The sequence below is a fragment of the Anoplophora glabripennis genome, unplaced genomic scaffold (assembly GCF_000390285.2).
Source record: "Anoplophora glabripennis isolate ALB-LARVAE unplaced genomic scaffold, Agla_2.0 scaffold85, whole genome shotgun sequence".
Classification (NCBI taxonomy): Eukaryota; Metazoa; Arthropoda; class Insecta; order Coleoptera; family Cerambycidae; genus Anoplophora; species Anoplophora glabripennis.
In genome coordinates this window covers 495,900-508,439 of record NW_019416361.1, presented here as the reverse complement: position 1 = coordinate 508,439, position 12,540 = coordinate 495,900, and the positions used below count along the sequence as shown (strand labels likewise).

Here is a 12,540-nt window from a genome sequence, read left to right as displayed (position 1 = left end):
TTAGTGAAAAATGGATCTAGGTACCTTAAGTTGTAGGTAATTTACTTGCATACAACATAAACTAATTATCCGATAGGTCGTCTAGATTTTCATGGGTGGCAAAAAAAAAGTGAAAAAACACGTTATTTTTCCACTTATTCCAATTAATGGCAATTTGCCATCTTAGCCTAACTACTTTCGAGTTAGTTTTTTGATATTGTCATTCCCCAGCATAAAGTACAATAAAACGTCTACTAATAATTTTTTCACGTTCAAACTAATTCGACTGGAGTATAGGTACAAATGTGAAAAGTAAAGCGTTTATTTAAAATAACTGTTATCTCCCATTATCAGTATTATCTCTTGTCCTCGCTTTGCGAACGTCTTTTTATCTATTTGGCACTGCTTATTGCTAGAATTTTGACGATTTTTAGAGCAAAGTGCATCTATCTCGCGACATTCTCGCCATTTGTGAGTTTTATTATAAACGTATTACATCAACCTTGACGGCGACGCGAAACCTCTGAAGTGATTAAGTGTAATTGAGTTTGCAATTCACTTTATTAGAATCTAGTCCAAGACAACCTTATAAAGTGCTCGCTCGGTCGTATCAGGTGGCAATTAATAGCTTTTACTGACGCATCAACCCATTTTCACAGTTTACCTTCTGCGAAAAACCGACCGACCCGAACTGCGCCCGGTTTTCAGTTTTAAGGGCGTTTCGATCGTGCCGACAGTGTGACCGATAGTGACAGACATGAAGAATAAAAGTAAAAATAAAGTTGATAGCAAGACCGCTTCGGAACAGCTGATCATAACCGAGCAGAGCAAATCCAACACCATGGAAAAACCTCCGGTGGACAAGAAGAAGCTGGCTGCTCTGGAGAAAGAGAGGCTGAAGCAGGAGAAGAAACTGCAGGAGAAAATGAAAAAGGGTGAGTAGGGAGAGAGGAATTTCCTTCGCAAGTCGAGTGGTTTCAAAATGTGTATTATTAGGCCAGTCATTATAGTCATATTCGGGAAAAAAATACTATTAGAAGTTTTTTTGCGGAATATTGTTCAGAAACGAGTTATAAACAAAATACCATAAAATCAATTCGAGACTAGTTGGGAAACTTTGTTAAAACAATGGTTAAAGTTATGGAAAAGTGGTTTTTTGACTCGCGTAAAAAAAAATTGTATTCATAGAAAAAAAAGGTTTATACAAAAACAAGTCCGTACAAGTCAATACAACTAGTTAGGTACAAAAACAACTAATGATCAAAACTCTACAACGTCTTTGAGCTTGGGAAAAATCAATTGAAAATAGCATCTTCTTAGATAAAAAATTCCGCCAACGCCAAACTAGTGAAGCTTTCGGGCTGAAATTTTTACCACTTATTAAGGGTGTAAAAAGCCTCAAAAATCCTGAATTACAAGTGTGCGATAAAAATTGCATTAATTATTGGCAATTGAAAAAAACGGCCATTTTCGACCATTTTTGAACTCTTGCGCATAAACACATCGGAATTTTTCGGACTTGTCTTATTTTATAGACTTATTTAATATCTACCGTTTTTGTATAAACTTTTTTTCGCTATGAATAATAGTATTTTTACACGAGTCAAAAACCACTTTTCCATTGGTTAAACAAAGTTTACCAACTAGCCTCGAGTTGATTTTTTGATATTTTATTTATAACACGTTTTCGAACAATATTCCGCAGAGAAACTTCTAATAGTATTTTTTTCCCGAAACAGGCTGTTTCATGTCTATAATGACTGGACTATATAAGCTTTTTATCTGGTCCTACAGATTTGTCCACCAATAAACTTACTATTACAGATAAAAATTAAATATTTGACTTTTGTACATTTTTTGTTCAGTTTATTTCTATGTAAAATCCAGTGGCGCACTCGATATTTTTCTATAATTTTAGTATTTTCAATTATAATAGCATTTTTTTTAATCGAACACCCTATAGGGTTTTTTGATAATCAAAATATAAGACAATGTTTTCTTCTCGATCATGGGCCTATCGTCATTTGTTTTTGAGATACAGAGCGTTCAAAACATTCTTTATAATCAAATTTCAGTCCTATCTCTTCCAAAAAAGAAGGTATGTATTGAAATTTGGTACAGATAAGTTTTCGAGGGTGTTAAATATGTCAGTGGTATTAGTTTTCGGCCATCTGTGAGAGGTCGCTAGCTACGACCTTTCTCAGTGACGTTTTAAGACAACTTTTTTGAGGTTATGTTTTTTTATGGTGTCTCATTTCTGTGTTTTTTTTTTTAATGTCGTGTATTGCAATGTAAAGTTTTAATTTACTAAATAGATACTCTTGTTAAAATAACGGAAAACTTCGAAGTCAGTCAACATGCTTCGAATTTTTGTTTTTTGTTTGTGCGTTTTCAAAAGTTTCGACAATGATATCGATTTTTATGTAAAATTTATAATATACACAGTAAAAAACTTAACCTCAAATAAGTTATGTTACTAAACTAACTACACTAGTATATTTAGCTCCCTTAAAAACCCTTAAAAAAATTAAACGCTTTTATTTTTGAAGGGATATGCCTAAAATTTGATTTAAAAAAATATCTTTGACGCCCTATATCTCAAAATTAAAAAACGATAATCCCGTGATCCATAGTAAAAGTCCTACTATTTTTTGATGTTCTATCGATTTCTGAATCTGTAATCTTTTTCCAAAACACCTTGTTTATATATTTTTAGATTTTTGTTTCTTCAAGATACAGTTGAATTACGAAATACAAAATAATTTGTTGTGTTTATATCCTAAAAAAAGTAAAATAAATAAATGATGTCCTGCTTGAAACATTATTTGAAAAACAATTTTACGAAGGTTCCAAAAAATCGAAAAATATAAAATGCTACATTAAAAAACATGTTTTTGTAACAGCTGAAAAACCGTATAAAATATCTTTCTACATAAATGAAATATTTTCAAAAAGCAATAACTTAAGACATTATAGAAAATTTGAGAAAACAGTGTTTTCTCAAACGAATCAAAATATTAGTAGTGTTTTTTCACCTTTCAACTTTTCTGACATCGAAACTACTTTTTTCAATTTTTTTTTTAAAGAAACCTTAAAAGGGTCGAAATTGTTTCCCCCTGTATAGGGTATCCCGAATTGCATAGGCCAAAACTGTACCTGATGAGAGAATGTCATAAAACAAAAAAAGAACGTTCCCATAAGCATGAGTGGGGGAAATTGTTAGTTTCTGAAATACATGGTGTTCAAATTAAAATTTATGGAAATTATGTTTTGAAAAAATACGTTCAAAACACCTAAAGGTAGACAAATTTAATTTTACAGAATGTATTTTATTCTTTGTTCTTCGTAATACAAAATGACTATTATGGAACAGGATCATCCAGGACCGAGTAATGTCCTTTTTGGTGTGGCATTTTGCACTTGTTAGACATTACATTAAAATTTTGACCTTTCTCGCATAAAAAAACGTTTCTAGCGTTTTTTTTATTGCAAATTACCAATTTTCCATTATAAATATATTGTAAATGAAGGAAACAAAATTAATATCGTTTTTGTTTTGGTTCTGGTCTTAAATAAATGAAAGAACCGAATCTGAAACGTTCAAGTAAACAATTTCGTGCGCGACAAGAGCGACGTTCACGAGCATGCGCAGGCCGGGCGCTCCTTCCGCGTGCAGACTGTTCATTAACGTTAACTTTTACTGCTGCTGGCGACTTTATTATACGAATGAACCATCAAAGTAAAATAATGAAAATAAAAGTGCAACCCTTTCTTTAATTGTCTCTAAAACCCCAATAGTTAATTAACGATTAACATGATACAAAAAAAAGTTTTCTTGGGAACAAAGAGGCGTAGGTGATTTCTCTTTTTTTTTTAATTAGCGTAAAGATAAGATATATTTAATTTAAAAAGAGCGAATTCTCGAGCAGCTTTTCGCTGACCCTGGGACAATTTGTTTAAAACGCAATTTTTACGTCCTACTTTGTTAGTTATAAAAAGGGCAACTTAATTTGAACTTTTTGGAATTTTTCTTTTTCGATACGTTTCTTTGGATCAATTAGAACCTACATCTACGATATCAACTTTACTAAAATTAACGTTTAGTAATTAAACAATTAGTTGCAAAAATCGAACGAAATTAATTAACATATGTGTATTTTTTTGCCAGCTATCCATTGAATCTATTTTCGGTGAGGTAGCATAAATGGCAACAATTTTATTCAAATTTTTTATAAACAATTTGAGAATGTTAATGTCAAAAAAACGGTGATATTTTTTAATAGGTCGCTTAATTACGTCTTTGAGATTACAATGACGCTTTCAAAATCATGTTTGGTTGAAAATTAACGCCTGTACAGAGGCTTAAAGTTCATAACTTTTGGACCTTCCGTTATAAACAAATAGAATTGTGCGAAAACTACTGTACCTACAGCGCCCACTTTTGGCACACTTTTGAAGTATGACAAAACCCTCAACTTGTCATAGGTTTTTATAAAATTTTAACAATAAATGCGATAGTTATAAACAAATTAAAAATGGCCACTTTTCTTATTTTTTTGCAGTAACTTTTTTGTTTTTTAACCGATTTTAATTTAACAAGTCTCATTTGGTAGATAATTTTATTCCCTACAAGCTGTCTGCGAGTCACTTTTCGCTAAAATTGATAATTTTCTCTGCAAAGTGAAAAAACTGTTTTCCTCACTTATTTGTTTAAATAGAAAAGTTTGGTAATCAAAATTTTTGACTCACGAAATGAGAGATGTCTTGTATCATGTTCCCTTAGACAATTTTGCAATAATCTCGCGGATAGGAATTTTTTCGAGTAAAAATTTTATTTGCTAGGCCTACTATGCTAGAGTCTCTGCCTATGCAAATCGCGACGCCCTGTATATTTGACAGTTTCGAACTAGTTCCTGACATGTTCTTAAATTAAGCACACATCTCGTCAGACAGAGATTGGCGTTTTATAATATAAACTTGATTTAATTATAAATATATATACCTATATTTTTTTTTGTTTCGACGTGTGTATTTTTTAAAATAATTTAATTCGGATGACAGTAATGACAGAAACAAATTATTTATAATAATATTTTATCTAAGAAAATGTCTTCATATCAAGCAATTTATGATAGAATTATTAATAAAACTGATGAATATTTATATTAATGGAAAGTAATGAATATTGATATTTGTACATTTTGTTTACAAATGGCTTATTTCCAGGGAACCCACATACAATTATTGCAAAACTTCCCGGGACCAAACGAACGCAGCACTTCTGTTTGTCGTGTCATAAATTACTGTAATGAAACTTATCTCACTGTTGCACCACATACCAAATTAATTTTTCGTGTATGTGCACACATCTGAATTGAAATTCGACGCAAACAGAACCATTGTGCGTCGGCTATTGTGGTCTCTCGTGCGAAACAAAAGATTACCACATTTTGTCCATTTGTTTCAGTATATTGTGTCATATGCCGCAAAAATAATTAAGATTAAAATTAATAAAGATGCGCATAAGGTGAAAAAACATTGTGATTTTTAACTAAACATCGCACTTTCCAGTTGCCTTTACATTATGTCAATATAAAATAATTTAATGAGTATTGCACCCTGTCAAAAAATGCTTGAGAGTTAAATGACCTCTGACTGAGATGGATTCGTTTGTATGCAGGTGTCGTGGTGTTGTTTTTTGGAAATATTTAGAAATAGTCAGTGTAAATATATGGATAGACACACATCAATTTCCAGAAATCCGCTATCACTTCCTATCAGTTAATACTTAACTATAGAGCTAACTAAACTAATCTAATAAAGGCGTAGAAGCCACAAATGTAACAAAGTGCCCTTACTGCAGATGTCAAAGTCACATCTGTTCCAATGTTTCTTTAAAAATGTCCATAAAGATTTTTAAAAAATTCAAAGTATTCCAAAGGAACCCTCAAGAGTTCAAACCGCTGCGATGTTTCTTTCATTGTGATTTGAATGATTGGAATTGCCACTTTTGCAAAAAATCAATTAAAGGATATGTTTTGTATCTTTTACATTTTAGTAATCCGCTTCATTGTACAATAATATGGATATGTTTGTCTCTGATTTGAAACTTCGCATCGATCAATTTATTCGTTACGTGACTAACGGCACCCTAATACCTGCCCCGTCGGACAGGTTTTGTTCTGAGGGACGTTGGTCGTACATTTCATTGTTGTTTGTGCATGTGTGAGTGAGTTGGACGCTTTGCTTTGTCGAGTGTATGGCACGTGTTTTTATGACAGTCAGTAGCATTGTGTATTGTGAGTATAGAGCGGCACACGCCTTGACCGCAGATTTAGCCTGTTACTACTGTTTATTTATTTAATCGTCGTTTATAATTAACAAAAACTGTTGTCAACAAAAAATTACTTTATATCGTAATTAAGTAAGTATGCATTTTTGTAGTCGCGAAAGAGTTTGACCGCAGAAAAAGTGTATTGCGCAACTTGTGCAGAAATGCTATTTTCTGACTCACTTTGAAGTAACACTTTTTTCTGCACTTGTTACACAATATGCTGTTGTAAATGATTACTATTGTTACAGTTTTTTTTTTGCGTAAAATATAGAACCACAATAATACAGTAATTTTAACAAGGCTTTTTTCCTCGTCTAAATATACATATAATGAGAAATACCAAGATATGTTTTTATTGAAAGCGGATTACATTAAAAAATTGAAGAAACCAATGGCGTGCGGATTTTTTGAAAATTATGAGAGCCCTACTTGCTTTTAACTTATACGTTCAAGTAAAATTTGACGCAAACCAAAAAAAAAATTAAATTTTCATCACTGTAAGTCAGAAATGGGGTATTTTCTTATTGAGAATGATTTATGACCTTTATTTGTTGAATTTGATTTCAACATTATGCTATTCTGTAAAGTAATTTATTTTTCAGTCTGCATTTACTTGAAAACGACTTAACCCGTCAACCTGTCATCGATATGTGCGTTTGTGTTTGACCCCGTTTTAAAGAATGCACACCGCGCGATTCTATAATTCGAATTATTCGGAATAATAAGTAGCCGGTTCGTCTTTGGGGTCACGACGTTCCTATATTTTCCCTTGTTTTTGTTTAGTCTCCCGCAGAAATTATTAACCGCCATTTACAAGATCGCGGCTGCCATTTTGGTAAACATTGGTAGCACACATGTGTTCGGTTTTGATGTGCTGGATTTATGATCTACAAATAATTTATATGTTTGTCGTTGCGGCAGGTTTTCAACTCCATAAAAATTGTCACTATTAAATGTCGTTTCGGGATAAAGTGGCATAACAAAGTTCGTAATGTAATGAATTTTTGTTGCTTATAACGTTTATACAAAGTCAAAGGAATTGATTAATTTTTTGACTGTGTAAAACCGCTATTAGAAAAAAAAAGTTCCCAATTTTTTAAGCTTCTTCGATCTAATCGTAAAATCTAATGTTAGAATTAAAATATGTATAACTATTAAAATTGGGTTCATAATTTGACAAGGTTTTGATTATTTTTTGGACATTTTTGTGCAATTAAAAAAGTATATTTTTATGAAAATGAATCTAAACATGCCTACTGAACAGTTCTCTACTCACACGCGATAATGCTACATCGGGTGACCATGTCATTAATCTGATTGGTTGAGCCAAATCTGGTCAGGTAAATTCACACTTTTATTCGTATATCTGCATAAAATATAATAAAAACACATATGATTAGGAAGGATTAGGAATAATACATTTTAAAATGTAAAAGTACAATGTAAATGGCAACAATATATTTTAAAAAGAAAATATACAAATATACATGCGTAGATTTACAGAATGTATCATTTTTGTTTAATTTATTAACATTTGTTGTGAATAAAAACAATTACAAATATGTAAAAAGCTTATGTGAATTTCTACAATTTTTATCAGTGTATATTAATCCCTTGAAAAATAAAGAGTACGGCGTTTGTTAACAGTTTGTGTTATATTCGTAAGGAAAAATATTGTTTCGTTTTCATTTTATGGTTAAACGCGAATTTAAATGCATTTAAAATAAGCAATAAAAAATATGACCATACTTATGCACGATGTACAATTTTACCATTGTACAGGGTCTTCTTGAAATAAGGGCGATGCTTCAAAAGGGTAATAGAACAAAATATTTTAAGAGAAGGTTTTATATAATAATGGTTCGTAATTCGCTTCGTTTAGAGATGCAGGGTATTGAATTTATAAAAAATTATCACATTTCCTGAAATATTCCTGAAGATATTTAAGGTAGATTAATAAAACTTTGGCCAATGATTTATCTAATTGTAAGTAGAAGTAGCAACGCGCTAAGTTGACTTACAAATATGTCAACCAATAACGGAGATACGAGAGGTCAGTATTACTAGGAACTTTAGAATTTCGGAAATTAATTTTTTAATTCCTAAAAAATATCAGAATTTCTACGCCAGTGTTTTTTTTTAAATTTTGACATATTACGTTGTATCCAAAATTGTATTTCTAACAAAGCATTCCCGTATACTGTTTTGTAGAACGAATAGTTTTAAAGTTTTTTTTATTTACTTAACTGTGTTGTAAGCTCACTTTAAAACAAAAAAAATCATAACTCTAAAACGGCTCGTTCTTCGATCATCAGAGATGTTTTTTCTTAGAAATTCCATTTGCAATGAAAAGCACAAATTGAACTTGCAGAATACTCATTTTTGTCGAAGTTCTGAGGCCCCTCGTTGACATATTTGTATGTCAACTTTGCGGGTTTCTATTTCTACTTAGATAAGCTAGTGACCCAAGTTCCATCAGTTTATATCAAACATCATCAGAGATACTTGAGAAAATGTGATATTTTTTCTAATTTCAACACCTTGTTTCTCGAAAACAGCGAATTACGTTGATATGAAATTTTTGCTTAAAATAATTTGTTCTTTGTATAAATTTCTCTGTATAAATGTTTGCATCTTCCTTTATTTATAATTTATAGATTTAATTACATACCAAATGCAATTTAGTGTTCAAATTTGCTGTAGTTTTTACTTAAATAGAACCTTGAAATATGTTCACAAACATAAATATAAACTTGAAAAAAATTTACTTACAAAGTAGAAGTTCTAGTTTTACTAATTATTCTTATAAACCTATACCCTTAATGTTTCTAGTTCTATTTACTTATCACTGTACATTGTAATTTATTGGTACTATTTTTAGATTAGTTTGTGGTAGATTATTTTTTTAACAGCGGATTATTTCCTTCCTTAGAAATAAACTTCCTATGTGGCAAGGTGGGCAGCACAGTTTTTGATATTGTTCGGGTAACGGAAATGTTAAAGATTTATTTTGTATACCTTTAATTCTGTGGGAGGATTATAGGGTGCCACAAATTCATACTTTTGCTTAACAACACGACAATTATGGTTATATTTATTCATTACCTTTCTATAAATACCGTATTGTATGTTTGAATTATTATGACAATTCACAAACTTCTCAATGTATCTGTTCTAATTAATATTTTATTACTTTTCACGTATATTTTCAAATATTTATCAACATTTGCTGTAAAGTTGATTTATTTCTGCTCTCAACTTAATTTTTGTTTGGAACTTTACAGTTTCTAAGAAATAATTTTTAATTATTAATTTCCAATTAATTATATCTAAAAAATCACGAGCTGTTCCACTCTCGCTTTTTCTTCTTGCAAGCACATGATGTGCGGCGTACGTAAATATTTAAATTAATTTTTACATATTTATAAAAACGTCGAAGCGAGGTGAGTAAATATTTAAAACGGATATGGAAAGGTTCGAAAGTGCGATAAAGTATTGAAAAATATTTGAAGGTTAAAAAATAGCCCGAATACATTTTTGCCTTATAATAATATGTTCTATATACATTCCAATAAATTTTAAGAGGTTACCCAACTCGTAAAAATAAAGGAAACACATAAAATCGTACTATACTTGAAAAATATGAAACTGTTGAAGCTTGTTTATTTTGCATCGATGGGGAACCTAATAATAAGTTTCTCTGTATTATTCGCAGTATGATTTTTGCAGCTACTCTCCGGCTCTTTGCTCGCTTCATTAAGAGTAAGATCCATCACACCAGTGGGTGATATAAAAGTCTAACGCAAGATAATAATAATCGATGCCATATAAGAAGTACTCTTTTTCTATGTCAAAGATTTGATTGTATCAAGCAATTTTGTTTTGGATTAATCATTGGTTTTATAAGTTAGTTGTGTAATTTTTATGGAAATATATTTTTGAAAAATATTTGTAAATAAGTATACAGGGTGTTTCGCATAAGAACCGACCGGAACCCAAAATATGGTGATTTAATGCAACTTGCAGGTCTCGCAATTTAAAAAATCCTTTTTGTCCTCAATTTTCTATCTGGAAAATGGCATTTCCAATAAAATACATACTGGATCATACATAGAAAACATTTTTATAATTATTATACAAAACAAATATTAACTAAGAACCGTTATAATCATGCACTGGGCAACGCGTATCGTATAAACTGTTTAAAGGCAGGCGATGGGCGATGACATGACAACACTGCTTCAATTTCCACGTCACTCGTTCCCCACGCCGTAGTTTACTCCCGTGTTAGCCGCCTCGTTGCCATGACAACCGTTGTAAACAACGCTTCGAAGAGAAGCGGAATACAGACTGATTTCGATCTGCATCAGTTGCCTATAATATATGTTTTATGGTACGAGGTTGATGTTCGCGCTCAACGAAGGCAATGTTTTTTTAGAAGGCGTTCACCGCGCAACTATTCTGTTTATTTCTGCGTATTAAACAATCAAACACAATACATTTTCAATATAGAATTATACCTAAATTATAAAATTTATATAAAATATAAAATAATTTTAAATTGTACAACCAAACGGAAATTTTAGGTGAAGCGTTGCGTCACTTGCGTCCCCTGACGAGCCGTCGCTGCTATATAGGATTTTTTTAAATCGAGTGAGAATCCATCAGCATAAACACCAAAGATAATAAATAATTCGGTATTTAAAAATTAAATCGAAAATTTCGTATCTGAGGTTTATTAAACAACGAAAATAATCATGTAGCTTCACAATACTTTTCAATTCTAAACCTGAACCCAAAAACATAACCTCAAATTCATCAAACCTAGCCTCAAAATAATACACTGACTCTTTTCTAAATCTGTGGGTATAATAACTTGAAAACTATATTTTTAAGCCTATATTTCGTACTCTAAAGCCATAAATCTACCATAAAAACCTAACCCCAAACCCTCAAAATCCAACTTCAAATTCTAAAACTTGAGCTAGAAATTCATGGATGTTTCACACCAAATAATAAGTCATTGAATTTTTTTTCTGGAACTTATATATTTTATTTTTTAAGTCCCAAACCTCCGTTCTTAAATATCTAACCTCAAATCCAAGAAATCTGAGCTAGAAAGTCAAACGAAGGATATTTTCCATCAAAACTTGAAAACTCTATTCTGGAGCTAATATATTGTATTTCTGAAACCTTAAACCAGGGGTCGGCAAGTAATTTTAGGTGGGGTCCAGATACTTTTGAAAATTTTTAACGAGGTCCAGAAAAAAAAATCATATTTCTTATTTTTTTATTTTAATTTGGACTCAAATTTAATCTGCTTACTAGCTAAGAACTCAAAACACTCGCACAATTGTAAAATACTAGAAAAAAGTATAAGATTGGCACTTAAACGTAAAAAACATTTTTTAAATAATTATTTGAGTAATTTATATTTTCAAAAAATTTTTGGCGGTCCAGTATTTTACCTTCCGCGGTCCGGACCTGGACCGCGGTCCGCCAGTTGCCGACCCTTGCCTTAAACCTATGCTATGTCTATAAAAACCTAACCTCAAACCCTTGAAACTTATTCTTAAAAGCACAGACATGATATAAATATATTATTTACCGAAATTATTCGATGGACTGCATTTCGTTATCTTTATTTATATCTGACTTTTATCGCGTCAAGGTATACAGGGTGTTAAAAAAAGAGTGTAAAATATTTAAGGAGGTAATAGTATGAACCAAAATAAGCAGAAAAGTCTCAATAAACATGGGTCCGCAAAGTAACGGTTGCGGAGATATGGAACACTATTCGTTTTTCAAACATTTTATTTTATTAGGAATAAACCGACAAAGGAAGCTTTTAACAAACAAAAAACAAAGTTACAGAAGATGTTCAAAGTGCCCTCCGTCCATTTCCAAGCAGGCACGACATCTTCGTCTCAACGATATTCGAACTCTTTCGAAAACACCCTCCTTGGTTTGGATTTCTTGACACTTTTGATTAATCCGTAGCTGCAGCTCTTCCAGGCTATTTACAGGAGTACCATACACTAATGTCTTCAAATATCCCCAAACAAAGAAATCTAGAGGGTTCAGATCAGGCGATCTTGGAGGCCATAAAACAGGTCCGGCCCTTCCTACCCATCTATGTGGAAAAGTTTGGTGTAAATGCTCTCTAACGGCCATGGAAAAATGAGCTGGAGCACCATCATGCTGGAACCACATTTGTTGCCTCTGAT

General features: G+C 31.7%; 1 protein-coding gene across 8 annotated transcripts in view; it reads left to right on the top strand.

Annotated features, from left to right (window-relative positions):
• LOC108917142 (actin-binding LIM protein 3) overlaps nt 1-12,540 on the top strand; it is a 111,426-nt gene that overhangs the window by 45,808 nt on the left and 53,078 nt on the right. For 6 of the 8 annotated variants that reach the window (XM_018723609.1, XM_018723608.2, XM_023454251.1 and 3 more), the window contains exon 2: nt 639-914. The exons of 1 other annotated variant lie outside the window; for it this stretch is intronic. In XM_018723609.1, coding sequence (XP_018579125.1) covers nt 737-914 — 178 coding nt within the window. In that variant the 5' untranslated portion in view covers nt 639-736. Of the gene's footprint in view, nt 1-445; nt 915-12,540 lie in introns of those variants that run through there. One more of the 8 variants, XM_018723604.2, reaches the window with a different exon arrangement.